The following is a 20,359-nucleotide window of genomic DNA, read 5'->3' on the forward strand; positions in this document are numbered from 1 at the left end:
ATAGTTCCAGCTATTTGAGTGGCTGAGCCAGGAGAATTGCTTGAACCCAGGAGGCAGAGGTTGCAGCAAGCCAAGATCACACCACTGCACTCCAGCCTGGGCAACAGAGTGAGACTCCGCCTAAAAAAAAAAAGTAAAAAACAAATCGTAACTCAATGTATAAGAAAAATAAATTACTTCATATTTCGATTTGTTTTCTAAGTTTTATAATATATGGCTTCAAAAATAATCCCTTTTGCTGCATTAAACTGGGAACATAGTTATAAAGTCGCTATTCCTTACTAATAAAGTATGTTCTAATATTTTACAGTCGTGGTTCAAGAAGAAAAAAATGATAATCTAATACAACAAATTTAAAACAAAACAACTGAAAATACATCATTAAACATTAATAGTTTAGGGTGCTTCTAGAATTAGTGTTGCCTATCTTCAATAACTAGATGGACTAATGATTATGTTACACCTGTGCTAAACTATAGGTACAGATCTGATTTTGACTTGAAATAGTCTCTATAAATTAGCCAGGCATGGTGGCACATGCCTGTAATCCCAGCTACTTAGAAGGTTGAGGCAGGAGAATCACCTGAACCTGGGAGGCAGAGGTTGTGATGAGCTGAGCTCATGCCATTGCTCTCCAGCCTGGGTGACAGCGTGAGACTCTGTCTTATTAAAAAAAAAAAAAAGAAAGGAAGAGTCTCTATAAGATTTCTACAAATTTCTCTGTAAAATTTCTATAAATTTCACCATACCTTCAAATTACTTAGAGAATATCTAGTGTTTTGTACTTTTAAGGAAACTGTTTCACTTATGTGTGTCAACCATTTGGGCCACATAAACTTCCAAGACAATAAAAAATTATGTAGCAACCATCATTTACATCATAATTGGTAGTTTATAAAATACATCCAATTTGGTTTTCATTACAACTCTGAAATAGGTAACACGGGGATTATGATTTCCAGTTTGCAATATGAAAAGCTATAACCCAGTGAGTGGGGCAGTTATGGCTTAAAGTCAAGCTTTCTAAAAACCATGCTCTTCCATTGAAGACTTTCTACTATACCATCTATATTTCTTCCCTCCCTTATCTGACAATATAGATGAGATAATTAATGATAAATAATAATATTCTCAATCCATACAGTGAAGCAGCTCCAAAAGATTAGGTGACTGGACAGGGTTATATAGAGAGCTACTTAGCTACCTGGATTAAAATAGAAACAGGGTATTTTTTATTCTCAGTGCACTTAAAAAATATATACTAATTCATAAGATGTCTCTGCAAATAGTTCTGGAGAAATGTATGGCCTTATTAACCTCTATCTAAAGTAGGGTCTCTTGACTTAGTCCCTATCTCAGGCTGTTTATTTCTTCATAATTCTTATTGTGTCTGCAGTTACTTATTTTCTGCTTGTCCCCTAAAATGTAAGTTCTACAAGTATAGAAGCGTCATCTGTACACTTCATTACTGGGTTCCCGAAATCCAGTATAGTACCTCACACACAGTAGAATATATGTTGGATAAATGATAAAAGATACATTTTAAAATTTCAAAATTCAGCAAATTAGTTATTTTTAGAGGATGAAAGCCAGTGTAATACTGGTAAAGGCCACTTCATCAAATAAATACTTTGGTGCCCTATTCAAAGGACTATTAAATTTATAGAAAAAGAGGCTAGAAGTCAAAATCTTAAGTTAGTATATAGTCAAGTATACATCTTAAGGTCAAAATCATTTTTCCTTTACTATATCGATTTTCTATAGGAATTATAACCAAGACTTGATTATAGCACCATAGGGAAACTGCTATAATTATAAGAATCATTTTTTCCCTGCAGGATTATTTGCTAGTCTACTTGTTATTAAAACAATAAGAAAATGTTACCTAAGTACTGCCAATAAACATTGTGTGCATTAAAAATTGTTTTCCAAGAAACATAACAATTGAATAAATAACTAGAAAAAAAGCAAACTTTCATTTTTTCCTACTAAAAACTGAATTTGATTTTAAATAGATGATTCCACTTAAAATTATTTATATTGTAATTTTTTAAAGTTAAAAATATACCAATTTTACATCATTATATATACAAAATAACTGTTAAAATAGTCATAAATCTCCTAAACATCATCAGAATTTAGAAAGAAAAATTGGAAACTCCCAAATGACAATTTAGTAAAACTTTAGCTTTTTCCACTTTCATCCCCTGCCCTAACATGAAGAAAAGAATGCAAGTATATGAATATCTTCTCATCGAATTGAAATCGCATGTTGAAGAAGTAGGTTAACAATAACAATTACCAGTCATAAAGCTTATTTCTGAAAATCTCTCCTAAAAACAAAATGTCACTTATGTTTGCAGAGTACTTTTACAGTTATTATGAAAAGCCCAAAATATCTTAATATGAATTAGGACCAAAATTATCCTATATTACAATAAAGAAACCAAGTCATTAAGCAAACAGATTAGTAAGTTACATCTATTTTCTTACACATCCTTAAATGGCAAGTATAAAAACAAACAAACAAAAAACCCCCAAGAAACCCTCAATACCTTGCTACACAGAGAAGAAATCTGCTCCAACAGCAACACAGAATTCTGTTTGGTACTGTTTGTCAATCCTCTGTACTAAGGAGTTAAAGAAATGATGTAATGGTACCTGTGAAACAATGTACTCCTAAAAATAAGTTTCATTATTTCAATTCTTCCACAGTTGCTTAAATTCATTTATTAAAAAGTTTAACTGTAGCCATTAACAATTACTCCTTTCCCTAAGGATAATTATTTTTCCAATTATTTAATTCTGAAAATTCCAAAAATTTGTTTAATTATTTGTTTAATTCTGGATTGAATGAGGCAGAGTGGTGTCCACTGAAATGCCCACTAAAATATATGATTGTGTGGAAGTGAGAATTTGAAAATGAGGATGACAAAAGAATAGAAGGGAAGGTGCTGGTGTGAGAGGCCCTCAGAGAAGAAATGGCCAACATTTTGTGACTAATTAACTAATGTTGAATTTTACCTTTATAACTTGCCCCTCTGTAATGGGAGATAAGCCTTGTTTAGCATTATTGTTTAAATGCTAAGAAACAGTGCTACTATAAACAGCATTACTATAAACCACAAGAACAAGAAATTTATAAAAACTGTAGCTTCTAAATAAAAATTCAAAAACACTAGGCTAGTGTTTCATTTCTTTTTATACAAAATGAAATACACCCAAGAACCGAACATTTTGTATAAAAAGAAATTGTATTTCTTTTTACTATATAATTATACAATACAAATTATTTCTTTTTATACAAAATGTTCTGTTCTTAGGTGTATTTCTAAACATTCTTATATATTTTTAAAAGAGAGTTTAAAATATGTTGAATATATTTGCAGATACATATGATACAATTTATATTTACTTAAATACATAAAATGATACATCAGCTGACTGATTCTTATGTTTCTTCATGGTGATGGCAGGAGAAACATTTAAACATTTTTTAAGTATATAAATTACTTGGTTTTTTTCCCACAGATTCCTAACATTTCTCCCTCCTCTCTACCATATACCAGGAAGTCCTCTGCCTGTTCTAAAAGCATAAATACAGTAGTTGAGGGAAGATTTTTTTTTCCAAGTTGTAGAACTTTTCTTAACATAATGGTAGCAAAAAGTATACTGAATATTATGTAAAAACACGGTCAAACATCTAAATGTTGGGTGGTACCATGAAAACAGTTTACAGTACACTTTGCAAACCTTTTTGATGCAGAAACTTTTTCCAAGTGACATTTTATCGGGAAACCCAATATTTAGGGCAGAAGAGGTGCTGCTCTGGTTGCAGTAGGAGGGGGCCGAGAGCCATGCCCACTCAACTTATCTTTCAATCCCATTATCCAGAGAACTGAGTCCTCGACTTTCCTTGGAAGATGGTTTGAAAACCATTGGTCTAAGGCAAGAATCTAATGTAAGATAAATATGTCAAACAGCTTCTGCCCAACAAGCTGCTAATAGATGAGGACAGAGAAAAGAAGGATTAATAATAGATTATATCTGAAAGTAACATCTACAGTTACACTGCCAGGTAGAATGCTGGCTAAATGGTTCTCAACAGTAATGTACAAAGGATAAAAATTTTTAAAAACTACCTATTATACCTTTTACTACAATGTACATTACCACTCCAACTACCCGAACCTGAACTCCTCTTCCTCTATGAAAATGGCTCATCTCATGTTATCTCAACTAGTGACACCAGTTTCAACATAGGGAATCAACTGCACTCTCTGGCCTTCTCACTTTCTCGGCATGTAATAAACAAATCATGATATCGTGTTGATTTTACATCTTTAACACATCGTGTACTCTTCCTGGCTCTCCATTCCAAATGCCACTTGTTTAGTTCGAGCTTTGCTCAGGTTTCCAAAATCCTATCAGCATGATCCAAAATTTAGTTCTCATTAAGCTACTGTCTGGCTTATAATCCTTGTATGATTCCTCATTAACTTTCGGATAGAATTTAACCCCAATCATGATATGTAAGGTCTTTTAGGACCTGATTAATCTGAAAAGCCTCTCCAATCTGATTACTTAGCAACTGCCCTCAACACCCCCAAACCAAAAAACGACTACTCTTTAGAGAGTCTAGACTACAAACAGTTTTCAGCTGGGTAAGGTTCTCCTATGCCTTAGTAAATGTTATCTTTTCTGCAGCAAGGAATTTTCAATCAGAAAATACTGAGTATTTTGATTTAGGCTGACATAATCCAAAGTCATTCATCTGACAATATTGAGTGCTTACTACACGCTATGATGTATTGCAGTTACAGACTTCTTCAGCAGAAACATACTGAGTAAAACATAGAAGTCATGGAGATGTATTCCTGGATTTCAGGAAAAGGGAAATTATTTCCCAAAAGCATTAAAACTATTAAAAAAATAGTAAAGTTAACAAAAGCACATAAAATATATACATGGTGATGTCTGGGCAGTGGGTGGGAAGGACAAAGTTTCAGTTAATGCTAGACTAGGTGTGAGAGTATATTAGTCCTATGTTCAAGCAGAGAACATTGTAACTGCATTAAAGAAACAAGGCTCAATCACTTCTGTATTATTTCCACAGTTCTATCCATAGAAAAGTCTCAACAATACTGAACAAAAATAAAAATGCTTGCGTAGGGAGGAAGATTTCTGATAAAATAGGTATAGGATCCAGGAGGTGGGAAAAGCAAGAACTTTCTTCCCCAGCAACTCCAACAATAAGGAGTCCAGCAGCCTACTTGAACATCAACATTAAAACAATGAATATAATGAAAAATATATATCTAATATGTATATTTACCCGACAATACCAGAACATTCTACCTGACACAGAAAATGTAATCTAAAACGAACATGTAAATCAAAGGATACAACTCAAATTCAATGTCCGACATATAGCAGGAGGGTAGATCTGATAATTTTATCATCTGCACAAATTCTAAAGCAGGGCCATAATAATGGAAAACCTAGAAAAGAAGTTAAAATTGTGTAATATTTAAATACCATAAACAAAAGTAAACAAATTAGTGATTAAGGGTTTAAAACTTTAAAATGGATCTTAAAAAGAAACTTTTTACACATTATGCATGCCTAGTATGTAATCCTCTATAGCAGACCAGAATTTCTTCAATTTCAATTCTACCTTTCAGGGTAGAGAAACAGACATGGAGATCACTTAGTAACCAGGAAGAGCTTTCACAGGAGAAAATAAGTATGGGAGGAGGTAAGCAACAGAGGACAACAGTTCTCAACTTTTGCTGTTTATCTTCAACAAGACAGACAGGTGATACAATAGGCTATAGGGTTGAAGAAACAAATTAGCAACCTACCTCTGCAGGTGGACTCTGTAGACTAAAAAAGTGAAAGAAAAGACACTCCAGGATGAACTTAGGTTGAGTGGTACACTGACATTAAAAAAAAAAAAAAAAATTCTAGCAAAAAGACTAAATAAATTACAAAGATAGTGAAGCCAGCATGTGCCAATTAACATAGAAAGCTCCATTCAGAAAAAATAAAATTTCAGTACTGTATTTCTTGGGTAAAGTCTAAAACTAAATTAGAATTTGTTATTGAAGGGCTGCTATTTCAATAGTTGGAGCCATAGTGCTTCACATGAAAGGCAAAGAAAAGAGCACACTTCTTGAAGAAGTTACACAAAGTTTTAGACTTGTAAAAAGTGGAGTAATTTCACTATATATGATTATGTGTATATATATATCTATAAACATATGTGTCTATACAGTGTGTGTGTCTATACATATACAGAGAGAGAATATGAATTTTACATTATTGAAGAAGTTGTACCCTAAGATTCTCTTCAACAGTAGCAAAAATTTGGATACATTATTCATACTTGAAGAAAAGTTGAGGTCATGAATCTTTCTATTCTAATCTTTAGAAAAGAATTTAATATTCCTGTGAAAGATGGCCACAGTTACTTAAAGTAAGCAATTCTAAACAAATATTGAGAAATGAGTTCAAGTCAGAAATTATACTCTCTGTTTGTACCACCCTTTGATTAGAAAATATTAACCATCAATTTGACATCTTTTTAACTTCATGACCACTGATTTCCACGTTCTTAAATTAGTTCTTTTAAAGTGAATTCTAAGATACCTCATATAAATATCTCTTCTTATGTTATTTTTCCAATGTTAAAAAGCCAAATAAACCTTTTCCTAATTATTGTATTTTATAATTACTTGCATTTTAAGAACAAATGTATAGAAGATATGGGGCAAAAACTGATACTTCTTATACTGTAAGTTAAGCATATGTCAGGTACTATGTCAGATATTAAACTCTTACCTCATATAATCCTCATAACTTTGTAAGATACGTGTGTTACTATTGCCTCCACTTCACAAATGGGTTAATCAATCTACCCAAGGTTATAAACAACAACTTACAGGTGACACAGTCAGGTTCCAAACCCATGTTTACCTAACACCAAAACATACCCTCTTCTCACTACGTCATATTCTCTCCAAACTGAGTCTTAGAAAGGTCACATAGTGAAGTCCAAACCAAAGGTGGTTTCAGGATTACACTCATTTAGTATCATTACATATCTTTAAACATCTAAAACAATGACAATATCACCAAAATTTAATGCTGATGACACAGTATAACTTAAGTACTTAATCATATTAAAAATTATGCTAGTGAGCACACTTAAACACATATATTAGTAATATTAATTCAAGATTCAAACATATTTTATAGGAACAAAAATACACATGAATGATCACACAAAAAAATTAAACACAATTACCTTTGGCAAAATATTCTTATCCTTTGATGGTATTATCTTTTTGGCAAGGAAGTCAGCATTTAAGTTAGATGTACTAAAATTCTCAGGTGTGACTCCCTTTAAACAAAATTCAGGAAAACTAATTTCAAATCCAAACTGAAAAGAGACCAAGAAAACACAGTTACAAGTATCATGAATAATGCTATAAGATTAATACATCTTATTACAATGCAAAAGTTGAGGGGAAACCCATGTGCAAATTTATTTTTGAGTCCTCAGCTCAAAAGTGTGCTTCTTACATTTAGGTATACATCCTATTTTAACTTACACATCGATTTTTCAGTTTTTCATGAAAAGCTCTCATTGGCTCTTTACCAGCTGGCAAGAGTATGTTAAGCTCATTCTACGCAGCAACAGGACCAAACAACCTCCTTTGCATTGTTCAATATCTGGCTTCCTACCAGTCTGTAAGTTATGCAAAGACAGAAGCTGTCTGTCTTGTTCCTTTTGTTTTTTTTTTTTTGGCTTTGAGATGGAGTTTCACTCTTGTGGCCCAGGGTGGAGTACAGTGGCACGATCTTGCCTAACTGTAATCTCCACCTCCTGGGTTCAAGTGATTCTCCTGCCTCAGCCTCCTGAGTAGTTGGGATTATAGGGAACTGCCACCATGCTCAGCTAATTTTTAGCATTTTTAGTAGAGACAGGGTTTCACCATGTTGGTCACGCTGGTCTTGAACTCCTGACCTTGGGTGATCCACTCACCTCGGCCTCCCAAAGTGCTGGGATTACAGGCGTGAGCAACCGCACCTGGCTCTATCTTATTCCTTACTAGATCCTTAGTACAATGTCTCACATAGTTTGTCTTTGATAAATGTTGCTGATAAGATCAATTACTGCAGAAGTAGTAATAGCAAGGATGCTAATAATAGTAATGGTAGCCACAACAACAGTGATAGCTAACGCTTACTGAGTGGTTACTCTGTGCTTTGAATAATTTAATCCTCACAAAAATCTATGAGATAGGAAGTAGTATCATCATCTTACAGACAAAGACAAATGCAGCACCAAGAGGCTAAGCATTACACATCAGGCTACGCTAAACTAGAAAAAAAAAAGAGTTGGGATTTGATTGTAGGCAATATAACTCTAGAATCTATGTCCTTAATCACCATAACGCCTCTTGACTAAAAAGCTGTTCTCTATCAAAAAAAGGGATTTCAAGTTTTAAATGCTTGTATTACGTGGATGTTGTATTAGGTGGACTCTTCTAATCCTGAATTTCTATGAAGTTTCTATTTCATTTTGACGTCTCTTACTATGAACGAATGTTTGTGGGTTGTGTAAGTCATGTCCATTTTGAAATAAGTGTTCATAGTAATTTAGGTATTTAATTTATGGACATTTAATTTCCTATTCAAGAGAATAAAAGGATCTCATGAAAATAACTCTGCTATTATCTCTCTTGTATGTAAACATGCAGTTTCAGAAAACATACAACAGCAATTCTAGCAAACTGTATCTTCCACTCTTCCACTTGGCTATGTGGGGTTTTTTGTTGTTGTTTATTGGGGTTTTTTTTTTGAGACGGAGTCTTGTTCTGTCGCCCAGGCTGGAGTGCACTGGCACGATTTCAGCTCACTGCAACCTCCGCCTCCTGGGATCACACCATTCTCCTGCCTCAGCCTCCTGAGTAGCTGGCACTACAGGCGCCCTCCACTGCGCCCGGCTAATTTTTTGTATTTTTAGTAGAGATGGGGTTTCACCGTGTTAGCCAGGATGGTCTCGATCTCCTGACCTCGTGATGTGCCCGCCTTGGCATCCCAAAGGGCTGGGATTACAGGCATGAGCCACCCACCGCGCCCAGCCTATGTGGGTTTTTTTTTTTTTATATCAAAACACTTGCAGAGAGAGTTCACCTGCAGATTTAACCTCTCTGAGATTCAGGATGAGCAAACATGCAAATCAACAAGACAAATCCAGCCACATTGATTCCTGTTGTCTAATCAGAGATTTTATTAAACCATTACTAACGGTGAATTAAAAAAGAAAAAAAATGTGTAGTAATTAGTGTAGCAAAACTTTAGAGGAACTCAAAAGCCTACTCATACTCCCATGCTACCCTACACAAACATTAAGAAACTTTCTTAGTTTTGCCTATTTACAAAAATACATAAATTACTATGAACACTTATTTCAAAATGGATACAACTTACAAAACCCACAAACATTCTTTCATAGTAATAGACGTCAAAATGAAATAGAAACTTCATAGAAATTCAGGATTAGAAGAGTCCACCTAATACAACATTCTTATCTTACAATTGAGAAATCTGGGGTCCCGTAAGGGTAAAAAAATTTGTGCAAAACCTGAGGGCTGGTTAGTAAACAGCAAAGATCACCTAAGGTAGTATTATGGGAAGACAATATGCTCTACGCAATTTTTCTAGTAGTTTACACATGCAATAAAATAAAGCAATTTGGATAAACAACATGAACTCGATTAATGTCAAATTCTATGGTTTAAAAGAACGTTACATTCAGCACTCAAAACATAATCACATTATTATGATTAAATTAAAGTAAATTAAAATCAAATAAAAATTCAGTTCATCAGTGGAACTACTCACATATAAAGTGCTCAGTAGTAATAAGTGGTTTGTAGGCTACTGTATTAGCATAGATATAGAACATTTCCATTATTGCAGAAAGTCTACTTAGATAGTGCTAGTCTAGAATATCTTTATAAGGTATATTTTCGTTAAGATTTTTTAAAATATCTGTGTTGTAAATAAAATTGAAAGGCCCGCTTGGCAAATTGTGAATAATCCATTTACCTTTCTTTCCCATATCTGTATTTTTCCCCTCCATAATTCCTTTGAGTCAATAACATTTCTGAGATCTTCTAAAGATACAACATTAGCAGAAAGGTATTCTGCAATTTTCTGACAGTTTCTATAAAAAAAAGATTGCAACAATTAAACACAGGGTTTTATATTTCACTGATTTAATCATTATAGTTAACTACAAGCCTAAAAGGCAAAATTGCAAAATTTATATTGCTATATTTTTCCTACTAATATGAAACAACCATCAAGTCAGTCTCTAAGTGAATTGCTGTCACATGTTCATTTAGTCCCAACATCCTCACAAATTTAGAGTAATTATCTTTAGTACTAAGGAGGAAGAAATAGACTTTCCTCTTACTATTGGCTTAAAGGTGTCAGATGTACACACATACAGGCACAATGTCACTTCCCTATCTTCAAAAAGAGAACTGCTCTCCTATATTGTCCCCATACAGCTTTGTATGGAATTCTATAACAGCACTTATCACAGACTATGTTGACTGTTAGCATTCCTGTTTCTCGCTGCACTTCAATGAAAAAGATCATGTCTTCTCACTTTCTTAACTTACCAGCATCTATTGCTATGCTTGCCATAAAGGTATTGCTCAATAAACATTCATTGAATGAAAACAAATCATAAAGTTATTAAATCCAATTGAATGCTTATTTAAGGATCAAAATTGTAATATACAATTAATCCTTGCTAAAATATCATAAAATACAACAGTGTATATTTATTCCTACATTGGCACATAACAGAAAACCAAATACAACATGACAAATCCAGTGTATCTATGTTCAAAAGCATACAGTGTGCTTATAGAATTAATCCTCAGTAATGGTTGTAAAACAGCATCAATATTTACTAAACACTTAAATATTTCAGAAACATAAATATAAAATATGAAACATCTAGATTCTTCTCAATACACAAATGTGCAATCATGGTATAACATACAATTTTTTTTTTTTTTTTTTTTGAGACGGAGTCTGGCTCTGTCGCCCGGGCTGGAGTGCAGTGGCCGGATCTCAGCTCACTGCAAGCTCCGCCCCCCGGGTTTAGGCCATTCTCCTGCCTCAGCCTCCCGAGTAGCTGGGACTACAGGCGCCCGCCGCCTCGCCCGGCTAGTTTTTTGTATTTTTTAGTAGAGACGGGGTTTCACCGTGTTCGCCAGGATGGTCTCGATCTCCTGACCTAGTGATCCGCCCGTCTCGGCCTCCCAAAGTGCTGGGATTACAGGCTTGAGCCACCGCGCCCGGCCTAACATACAATTTTATCTTGTCACATTAAAATAATTTTCAAATGCTGAGTCTGAAAACAGAATAGTATGTTAATTGTGAAAACAGACAATGCAACACAGACAATAATCAAATATGAAGAGAAGCTTACATTTCACAATGATTTCCTGCTATAGTGATCTTCGCTGAATACCATTCTCTCAAATGTTTTAATGCTCCTACAGTAGGTAAACAGTCTTTCAATTTAGGAGGATCTTTGTCAGAAGGCAATAGTATTATATCTACCATTGCTCTACCTAGAAAGAGAAAAAGGCATTTTTGTAATTTTTAAAAAGTTAGATCTGAAATGTCTCAAAATAGTACCTTGAACAACTGAATTTTATGTTTATTTAGAAAAATGAATTTTATATTTATTTAGAAGACAAAGGAAGATTTTAATTTCTGAAATTCTTCGAAACAATACACGTCCTTAGGAATTCAAACTTTTTAAATGTTCATCATTTGATTTATAGCCATGTTATCTTGAAATAGGATATACTAGAAAACAATAAAATATATTATAACTACTTGCCAATTCTGCAGCAGTGGCTAATTACACACATTGCTCTTAAGATCATCAATGCTATTGTACTCAACAGAGAAAAAAAACCTGTGCAATTTCATTATATTTTTCTAAACATAATTTTGTTATCCAAAAGAGAATGAATTAGTGCAAAACTATAATATTCAAATAAATGATGTCTCTTTTATAAAGGACAATAAAACACTCAGAAAACCAATTACACTGACATCATCATTGGATCCTGAAAAACAATAACTTCACAAAACTTTAAATTTTATAAAATTATAAATTTCCTGAAGGACTACAAAAATCAAAATGAAACAAACTGGAGCTAAATTTGATAATGAAAGTATTCTAATTTGCCAAGGCAACTATGTAATATTTCAGTGCATCCTTTGAACTCAACACATTTCATTTTAAAAGTTGATGTGTTGGTCAACTCATTCAGTTATTTTTCTATGTGGGGCTTTTTGTACTAATATATGATCTCCTTGAATACGAGATCAGGCTGACTACAAGCTATAAGCTTCTTTATGTTAATCACAGATGCTCTATTCATCATGGCACACCTGGCTCCTAGTACAAATATTTACTTAATAATGACCTTCAATAAACAAAGTATTCAGAAAAGAACACTCTTCAAAGTATTTGTGGATGCCAACTGTACCAAATATTAGATGACAGCTACTTGATTAACACAAAGGAAAAAAGAAAAAAACAGTTTTAGGAATATTATGATACAGTATTTCACAAAATATTCTTTCTACTATGGGAAAAAAAATATCAAAAAAAGCTGAGGAAACGCCTTCTTTTATGGTATGACATTCCATTTGCTAATGCATATAGTAACTTCACCATAAAAGAATGTTATCCAAATTATCAAGGTTAAATAATCTCTTTTTTAAAGAGCTGTTTATAGGATTAGTCTTCTACAGAACATACTCTGAAAAACAACAGTCTGTAGTAGAAAGATTCTTCTTCAGTAATAACTAAACAGAGATAGTTATTTAATTTTCGCCTAACTAAATGAAAACAATGAAAAGAACTGCTACATCTCAGTAATGTACTCTAATGGAGTACATTCTGTATCAACTTCAATTATAAATTGTTTTGCAATTTTTAATTTAAAGATTAAAGTGAGAACACTAACATAAAGAATAAATTTATCACTTATTCATAAAAAGTGTAATAAGATAAGATACAAATTATTGAAAGTAGTCATAAAATATTACCAGGAGCAGGAAGCTTGTCTGATAACTGATGCAAATTTTCTGCAGCTTCTTCATAGAGACTAAAATAAAAGGGTAAGTTAGGGGGAAAAAAACCCACAAATACATTTATATATAATCATAATAGGTACTATTAACTAAAAAGATTGTTGCACAGACACAGGTTAGATGTATAATCTCATTTTATCTTTATGACAATTTCAGGAGGTACTACTATAATACTATTATTATCTCCACTTTAAATAACTTGCCTAAAGTTACATAATTAGTGTGTACAGAAGCTAGGATTCAAACTCTGACTACAAGTTCTTACCTACACCCCAAAAACAAACAAAGGGAATAAAACTCCCTAAATTATAACTAGCATATTAAATATAAATCATAACAGACCAAACATTTTTTTGGAATCTTTTATTTATTTATTTATTTTTGGTTTTGGGGATTTTTTTGAGACAGGGTCTCACTCTGTCACCCAGTGTGGAGTGCAGTGGCATGATCACAGCTCACTGCAGCCTCAATCCTACAGGCTCAGGTGATCCTCCCACCTCAGCCTCCTGCATAGCTGGGATAGCTGGGACTACAGGCACACGCCACCATGCCTGGCTAATTTTTTTATTTTTTGTAGATACAGGGTTCTGCCATGGTACCCAGGCTAGTCCCAAACTCCTGGGCTCAAGTCATCCGCCTGCCTCAGCCTCCCAAAGTGCTGGCATTACAGGCATGAGCCACTGCACCCAGCCATTTTTCTGAATCTTAAAAGTAAGAAAATGCTAAGTGTTTAATAAAAAAGGACATGATTTTTCTCTGAATGGTATTTAATAGTCTTGACTAAAGAATATGATGCCCTCCTCAGATCCTTCAAAATGGATTAGTTTTATCTATATGATACAATTTTTTATTACATAGCATAAAGGTACTTAAATCCTTTATTATAAACCCACCATCATCTTAGAAACTTAAGGCATCTTACGTAAACTCTAGTTTTCAGGCTCCCTCTTGTGGAAATAATTATTAGGTCACTTATCAGAAACGTTTATACTTTAATAGTGGTAGGAAAACATATGGCATGATACGAGTTTTTAAGGGTAAATGAAAGCACCTGAGAAATCACCTAAAAGTACTTCAATACTTTACGGATGAGAAAACAAAGGACCAGAGAAGTTACATGACCGGCCTAAGATTGTGTAAATAAAGTCTATCTCCTTGGTTCAGTGATATTTCTCTGGTTCTGAAAGGTCTCCTTTTATTAATCAGAACAAACAAATATGATCTGGAAAAAGGAAAATGAAATTTTTTAAGTCTACAGCTACTTACAGATATAATATGTGACTACTACAATAAGAGCAGTTTTGTCATGAAATGTCATGAAAGACTAAAATAAGAGGTATTAATTATAAGAGGAGGGATATTTCAGAAAGAGAAAAATTACTATCACAACTTATGTCACCTGGATCAACTTACATATTGTACCACAATTCAAAAAAACCTAAACGTGAACTCAGTCATGTATATATAATCCTCACAAACTCTTTATGGATTTTAAAAGGTATCTGAAACGCTGCAAATACACATAAATTAAAGAAGTCACATATTTCGGCCTCAAATAGCAAAATGAAAATGATACTTTGGTATGAATGCTAGCTATTAACATTAAATAACATTTCTATTCAAGCTTTTAAAATACATTATTGGCCAGGCACAGTGGCTCACAAAGTGGCCCAGCACTTTGGGAGGCCAAGGCAGGCAGATTGCTTGAGCTCAGGAATTTGAGACCAGTCTGAGCAACATGGCGAAACAATATATCTAAAAATATATATATATATACAAAAATTAGCTGGGTGTGGTGGTGCACACCTATAGTTCCAGCTACTCTGGAAGCTGAGGTCAGAGGATAGCTTGAGCCCAGAAGGTCAAGGCTGCAGGGAGCCAGGACTGCAACACTGCACTGCAGCCTGGGTGACAGAGCAAGATCCTGTTTCAAAAATAAAATATTAGGCAGAATTTATCTTCCAGAAAGTAACATGTCAATTAAAATACGACTTTTTATGATTCTTGACATTATGTAAGCTTAAGAAACATGCATTTTAAAGAATGTTATTCAAATAAAAGGCCCAAATTGCCTTATGTCTTCCAAAGTGAAGAGTCGAAAATTTCAATTAACTAGAATTTCTTCAGTAAAGATGCTAAAATATATAATCTTCATTCTTATGGATTAAAATAACTGTCTAATATTAAGTATTTTAATGATAATACAAAAAACATATAAGCATACTCAGCCAAGGATAATGATTCCCTGCTATTACTATCTTCTTCTTCAAAACACTCAACAGCACTCAAACATTCTTCGATATTTGTTTGAAGAACATCTTCAATTTTATCTTTTTCTGTATCGAAATGTATCTCTTGCCAATCAGAACTACAAAACTAATAAATCAAAAGATTGTATTACATAATGGATCATGAAATTATTTATATTAGTAAAGACATTCACTAATAGCTATTTTTTAATTTATATTACCTGATAAAATCCATATATTGCCTGCACTGCAAAGAACCACTTCTTGGAACCAGGTATACCACCCACTGAACAGGCTTGAAAATAAAATCACACTTCTTATTAGAAAGGCATACCATAAATAAGCAGATGACACAGCATATATACCATATTTAGAGACCATATTTTTGAAACATATTACATAATTATCCAACATATATATGTGGATCTTTTAAAAATCTCTGCTAAAAATTCAAATAGAATAATCTATCTCAAGAGCAAAATTCTTTACTCACAATAAATACTTGGTTTTCGTTTGTCACAATTCAAAATCCGTATTATTATTTATTATTTTAATCATCATTTCACACAGATTACAATCTACCATAAAGATATTGAAAATACAGCTACTCAATTACCACTGAGTAACACAAAACCATGTAAGTCATTTTAGTGAAAACAATTCCTTCTCCAAAGACCATGCAGGTTGGTCCAGCCCAACTAGAGACAGAGGCGTTAAAGAGCAACCCCAGCCTAAAGATAAGGAAGATGCTCTTCTTGGAGAACAGAGTATTATATGAGGATATAAAATTAAGGGTCACCCCAGGGTATGTGTCAAGTAGTCACAAAGAATTTAGAGCTATGTATAGAAATTGGACTCAAAAAAGGAAGAAGAAAAGTAGTAACTGAGGCTTAACTAATGGAAGGAAGCGAGGTAAGATGCTAAATTCTTATTACCACTTTCTTCCAACAATCTCAGCAGAAGACCCCTACCACCTTAACAAAATAGAAACTATCAGGTAATAATTCCAATAACATCCTCTCAGGAAACATACAACTCAACTTGTACTCCCATTAAGTCTTTCCTCTTTCCTCCCCTTTAACGTGTAAGAGGCACTGTCCTTCCAATTCAATGTTACCCCCCAAACCTCCTGAGACCACTGATTCTATTATCTAGTCCACTGATTATCTTTCCTGCATTTCACTCTGCTCCCTTCTGTCTGTTCTTTGTCATTGCCATTTAAATACACACAAGTGTTTCTCAAAGTATTTCTTTTTTTAAAAAGGGATCCCTTTAAATTCATCTCTACTTCACTTTCTTAGCTCTTCCTCAAAGATAAACTTCTGAAGGTGCTGTCCACACCTGACTGTCTCCATTTCCTTATCAACTTTTCCACTTCCTTCCACATGCATTTCAATCTGTTTTTTGTCTCCAATATGCCACTGAAAGAACACACATCAAAGTCACCAATAACTGACTTGTTACTAAATCTAGCAGTTTTTAGTGCTGTTGTTATTTGACCTCTCAGCATAAGAGAAAAATAAAAGATGACATATTTGACTACTTGCTCTTTAAAACACTTGGCTTCTGTGGCACCCATCTTTCTGGTTCCTCCTTATTCTTTTTAAAAACTGGTGTTCAGTTCTTCTAAATACTGGGATTCAGTTTGAGACTTTCTGTTCTTCCTACTATCCATAAGCAATCCCATCATTTCTCATGGCTTCACCTGACATCTATACATTAGTTCTATACTTTATATTAACTGGTGCAAAATAATTGCTTTTTTTTGCCATTATTTTTGCAACAACCGAATATCTCCAGCCCTCTCCTACATTTTTAGTTCCAGACACACTTATCCAACTTTTATAAAACATTTTTACTTTTTTATTTTTACATTGTAAACATGTAAAACATTTTTACATTTTTACTTTTTACTTTGACATCTTACAGGCAACTATTAACAGGTTCCAAATTGAACATGTCATATTCCCTCCAAATCTGGTTCTCCTTTTTCACTAAATGCCACCATCATGCTGTTACCCATGCCAGAAACCTAATGTCACCCTTGATTCTTTTCTCATCCTTCCCTTCTTCTACATCATACCAATTCAACGCTAAGGTAGGTGAATTCCACCCCCATAATTTCCTTCAGATCTATCCATTTTCCTCCACCCTGGCTGCCTCTCCCATTCCTCATTTGGTCTTCTACAGAATCCCCCTATACAGAAATAGCTATACTTTTCTGTAATCCATCTACTATACTTCAGGGAGAATACTTCAAAAGCACAGACCTGATCATGTCTCTTCCTTAATTAACACTTTTAATGGCTACTGATTACCATTAGGAAAAAATCCAAACACCTTGAAACTATTTACAAAATCCTCTAAATAGCCATGCCTACTTCTCCACCCTTATCCCAATTATAATCATAATGTACTTTCCGTCCCTCAAACTTGCCATATTACTGAAATCAAAAATCCTAGTATGCAGGAAATTCAGTGCAGGCAGTTTCTATTCTCACGGCTCTGATATGCACAAATTCCAGTTACTATAGCTTAAATAACACCAGTTCCCCAACAACCTGGTTTAAATTTCAGTTACCATAGTATATTAATTAACTATAATTGCATAGTTTAAGACTTCATTACAAGCTTCTCAGTCTACAAAACCACTGTATACATAAAAGATGTGTGTCATGATCAGTAACCAATCATGTTACTGCTTTTAAAGTATGTCACTGATTGGTTACTGCACAAGTGCCAGTCAGTTCACATACAGGTAGCAAAGGATGTAATTGTGTTGCCTCCCGGTTTCCCAGTGTAAATCCATGTGATATTTTAGAAAAGTGGATAAATGGATGAGGGAATTTTTTAAAAAGAGAGAGATAAAGAAACACCAAGGAAATAAAAAGTGCTAACACTGAAAGCGATCTTCAAACTAATGTAAATAGAATTCTAAAAATACTGCTGTGACAAACACCTTTTGATGAAAAAGGTGAAGATGTCCCAGAGAAAATGATGCTAGCAAAAACCTTAACATTAAAGGAACTCAGACATATTTCACAATAGTGAAAGTCCAGGTCGGGCACAGTGGCTCACATCTGTAATCCCAGCACTTTGGGAGGCCAACACAGGTGGATTACTTGAGCCCAGGTGTTCAAGACCAGCCTGGGCAACATAATGAAACCCTGCCTCTACAAAAAGTTAAAAAATTAGCCAGGTGTGGTGGCTCATGCCTACAATCCCTGCTACTCAGGAGGCTAAGATAGGAGGATCACTTGAGCTGGAGAGGTTGAGGCTGCAGTAAACCATGATTGGGTCACTGGACTCCAGCCTGAGCAACAAAGTGGGACTCTGTCTCAAAAAAAGAAAAAAAAAATTGAAGAATAAAACACTGGAAGTTGATACAACTGGAATATGATAATTCGCCAATAAAAGAAAAGATATTCATTCTGTATCGTAAGTTACGTGATGATGCGAAGGTGGCAAGCACTGTTCAAACTACTCTTGATAAGGCTTTTACAAAGAAATAAAACACTTTAATTCTCAATGTTTCTAAGGTTTTAAATTACAGTGTACAAAATAAATTTTATTTTTACTATTTTTTTGCTTCCCTAAAATTTTATAACAGTAAGAGAATTTTTAATGTTTTGACAAAAGATATTAAAGGTCATGGGACAATTCTAATTTTTCTCACTGATTATTATATTAAGATTGCTTTGCACAATCAATTATAAAGTACCACACTACCACCCAAAACAAGGACCGTGTGTATAAGAAACTCCTAAATACACAAGCGGAAAGTAAAATTTGTCATAAGAACCCCTAGAATACTCCCAAGAGCTCTTTTACATATACATCTGAGGTGCAAATGAAAGAAAATCTTTCCTGCAATAATAGTAGTATTGACTAAAATTATACCAACTTGAAAATTAATGAGTACTACTAGGCCTTGGAAAACAGGCTAGGGCAACGTACACATATTAGAAATCATTCCCCAACGGTATTAGCTGACACCAAGAGACAAGAAGTTCTCTAATGAAAGAAGAGAAAGGTGCAGATTGTACAGTCACAGGAACTACAAATTTATCAAAAGGAGCAGACCCTTCCTTGCATCGACAGAAACTTCCTTCAGTTTTTAGGTATTGGTCTGTTTTCGCATATCGATTTTCAGAACGTTTAAAGGACATTCTCCAGTAAAGGACAAGAAGAGGGAATAAAAAAAAAAGATAACTATCAAAGTCAGTAAATGCATTTGTATAATGCCAATAGAAGCTAAAGGAGGAAAGATTTTTACAAAGTAAAGGTTGGTCAAAAAAGCAAAATACTTCAAAAAGTCAAAGCAGATAAGAAGTGATTGTGTTTAGTAATTATTAAGTACTGTTAAGAGAATCAGTAACAGCTAAGAACAGAAATAAATAAATGGTAAGGAAATCAGTGTGGGAGCATTATTTACATATTTTTACTTAGGATAAAACCATCCTCATAAAGCCACATTCCCCTTACTTATACAGAACTAAGATAGGCAAGAAAATTTCATAAAAGAAGCAAAACTCAAGCTGAGAACCTAGAATACTTTTCATAACTTTATTATACTCAAGCATCAAGAAGAAAGGAGTAATCTATTTTTCAGTTTTGTACTCCTTTAGTTACCTCTGTAACTCAGTGCCTTGTACACAGTAAAGAAGTATTTCCTTGTATTCCTTAGGGTCCAAATTAATTAAGTTAATTTCCAGTACAAATGCTGTGCCAGAGAAAAGACTTTATTATACTTGCCAGGGAAAGTACTATCTTCTGGATTAATTGAAGCACTAATGCTTCTTTTCAAGAGGTGATAAACATTTGCTGCTGTGAAGTCTGAAAAAGAAAAGACAGAATAAGTCAAAGGGCTCCGACTTACATAATCTAACTTACTCCAG

General features: G+C 33.9%; 2 protein-coding genes across 2 annotated transcripts in view; one reads left to right on the forward strand and one right to left on the reverse strand.

Annotated features, from left to right (window-relative positions):
• Positions 1 to 20,359, forward strand: part of MRPL13 (mitochondrial ribosomal protein L13) — a 205,760-nt gene that overhangs the window by 134,438 nt on the left and 50,963 nt on the right. The gene's annotated exons all lie outside the window — the stretch shown is intronic.
• Positions 1 to 20,359, reverse strand: part of MTBP (MDM2 binding protein) — a 78,569-nt gene that overhangs the window by 57,001 nt on the left and 1,209 nt on the right. Inside the window, exons 2-10 of the mRNA XM_050801630.1 lie at positions 20,217 to 20,297; positions 15,683 to 15,756; positions 15,437 to 15,588; positions 13,168 to 13,226; positions 11,525 to 11,669; positions 10,123 to 10,240; positions 7,310 to 7,444; positions 5,407 to 5,501; positions 2,556 to 2,625 (exon numbers count right to left, since the gene is read on the reverse strand). Coding sequence (XP_050657587.1) covers positions 2,556 to 2,625; positions 5,407 to 5,501; positions 7,310 to 7,444; positions 10,123 to 10,240; positions 11,525 to 11,669; positions 13,168 to 13,226; positions 15,437 to 15,588; positions 15,683 to 15,756; positions 20,217 to 20,297 — 929 coding nt within the window. The remainder of the gene's footprint in view (positions 1 to 2,555; positions 2,626 to 5,406; positions 5,502 to 7,309; positions 7,445 to 10,122; positions 10,241 to 11,524; positions 11,670 to 13,167; positions 13,227 to 15,436; positions 15,589 to 15,682; positions 15,757 to 20,216; positions 20,298 to 20,359) is intronic.

Source organism: Macaca thibetana, chromosome 8 (assembly GCF_024542745.1).
Source record: "Macaca thibetana thibetana isolate TM-01 chromosome 8, ASM2454274v1, whole genome shotgun sequence".
Taxonomy (NCBI): domain Eukaryota; kingdom Metazoa; phylum Chordata; class Mammalia; order Primates; family Cercopithecidae; genus Macaca; species Macaca thibetana.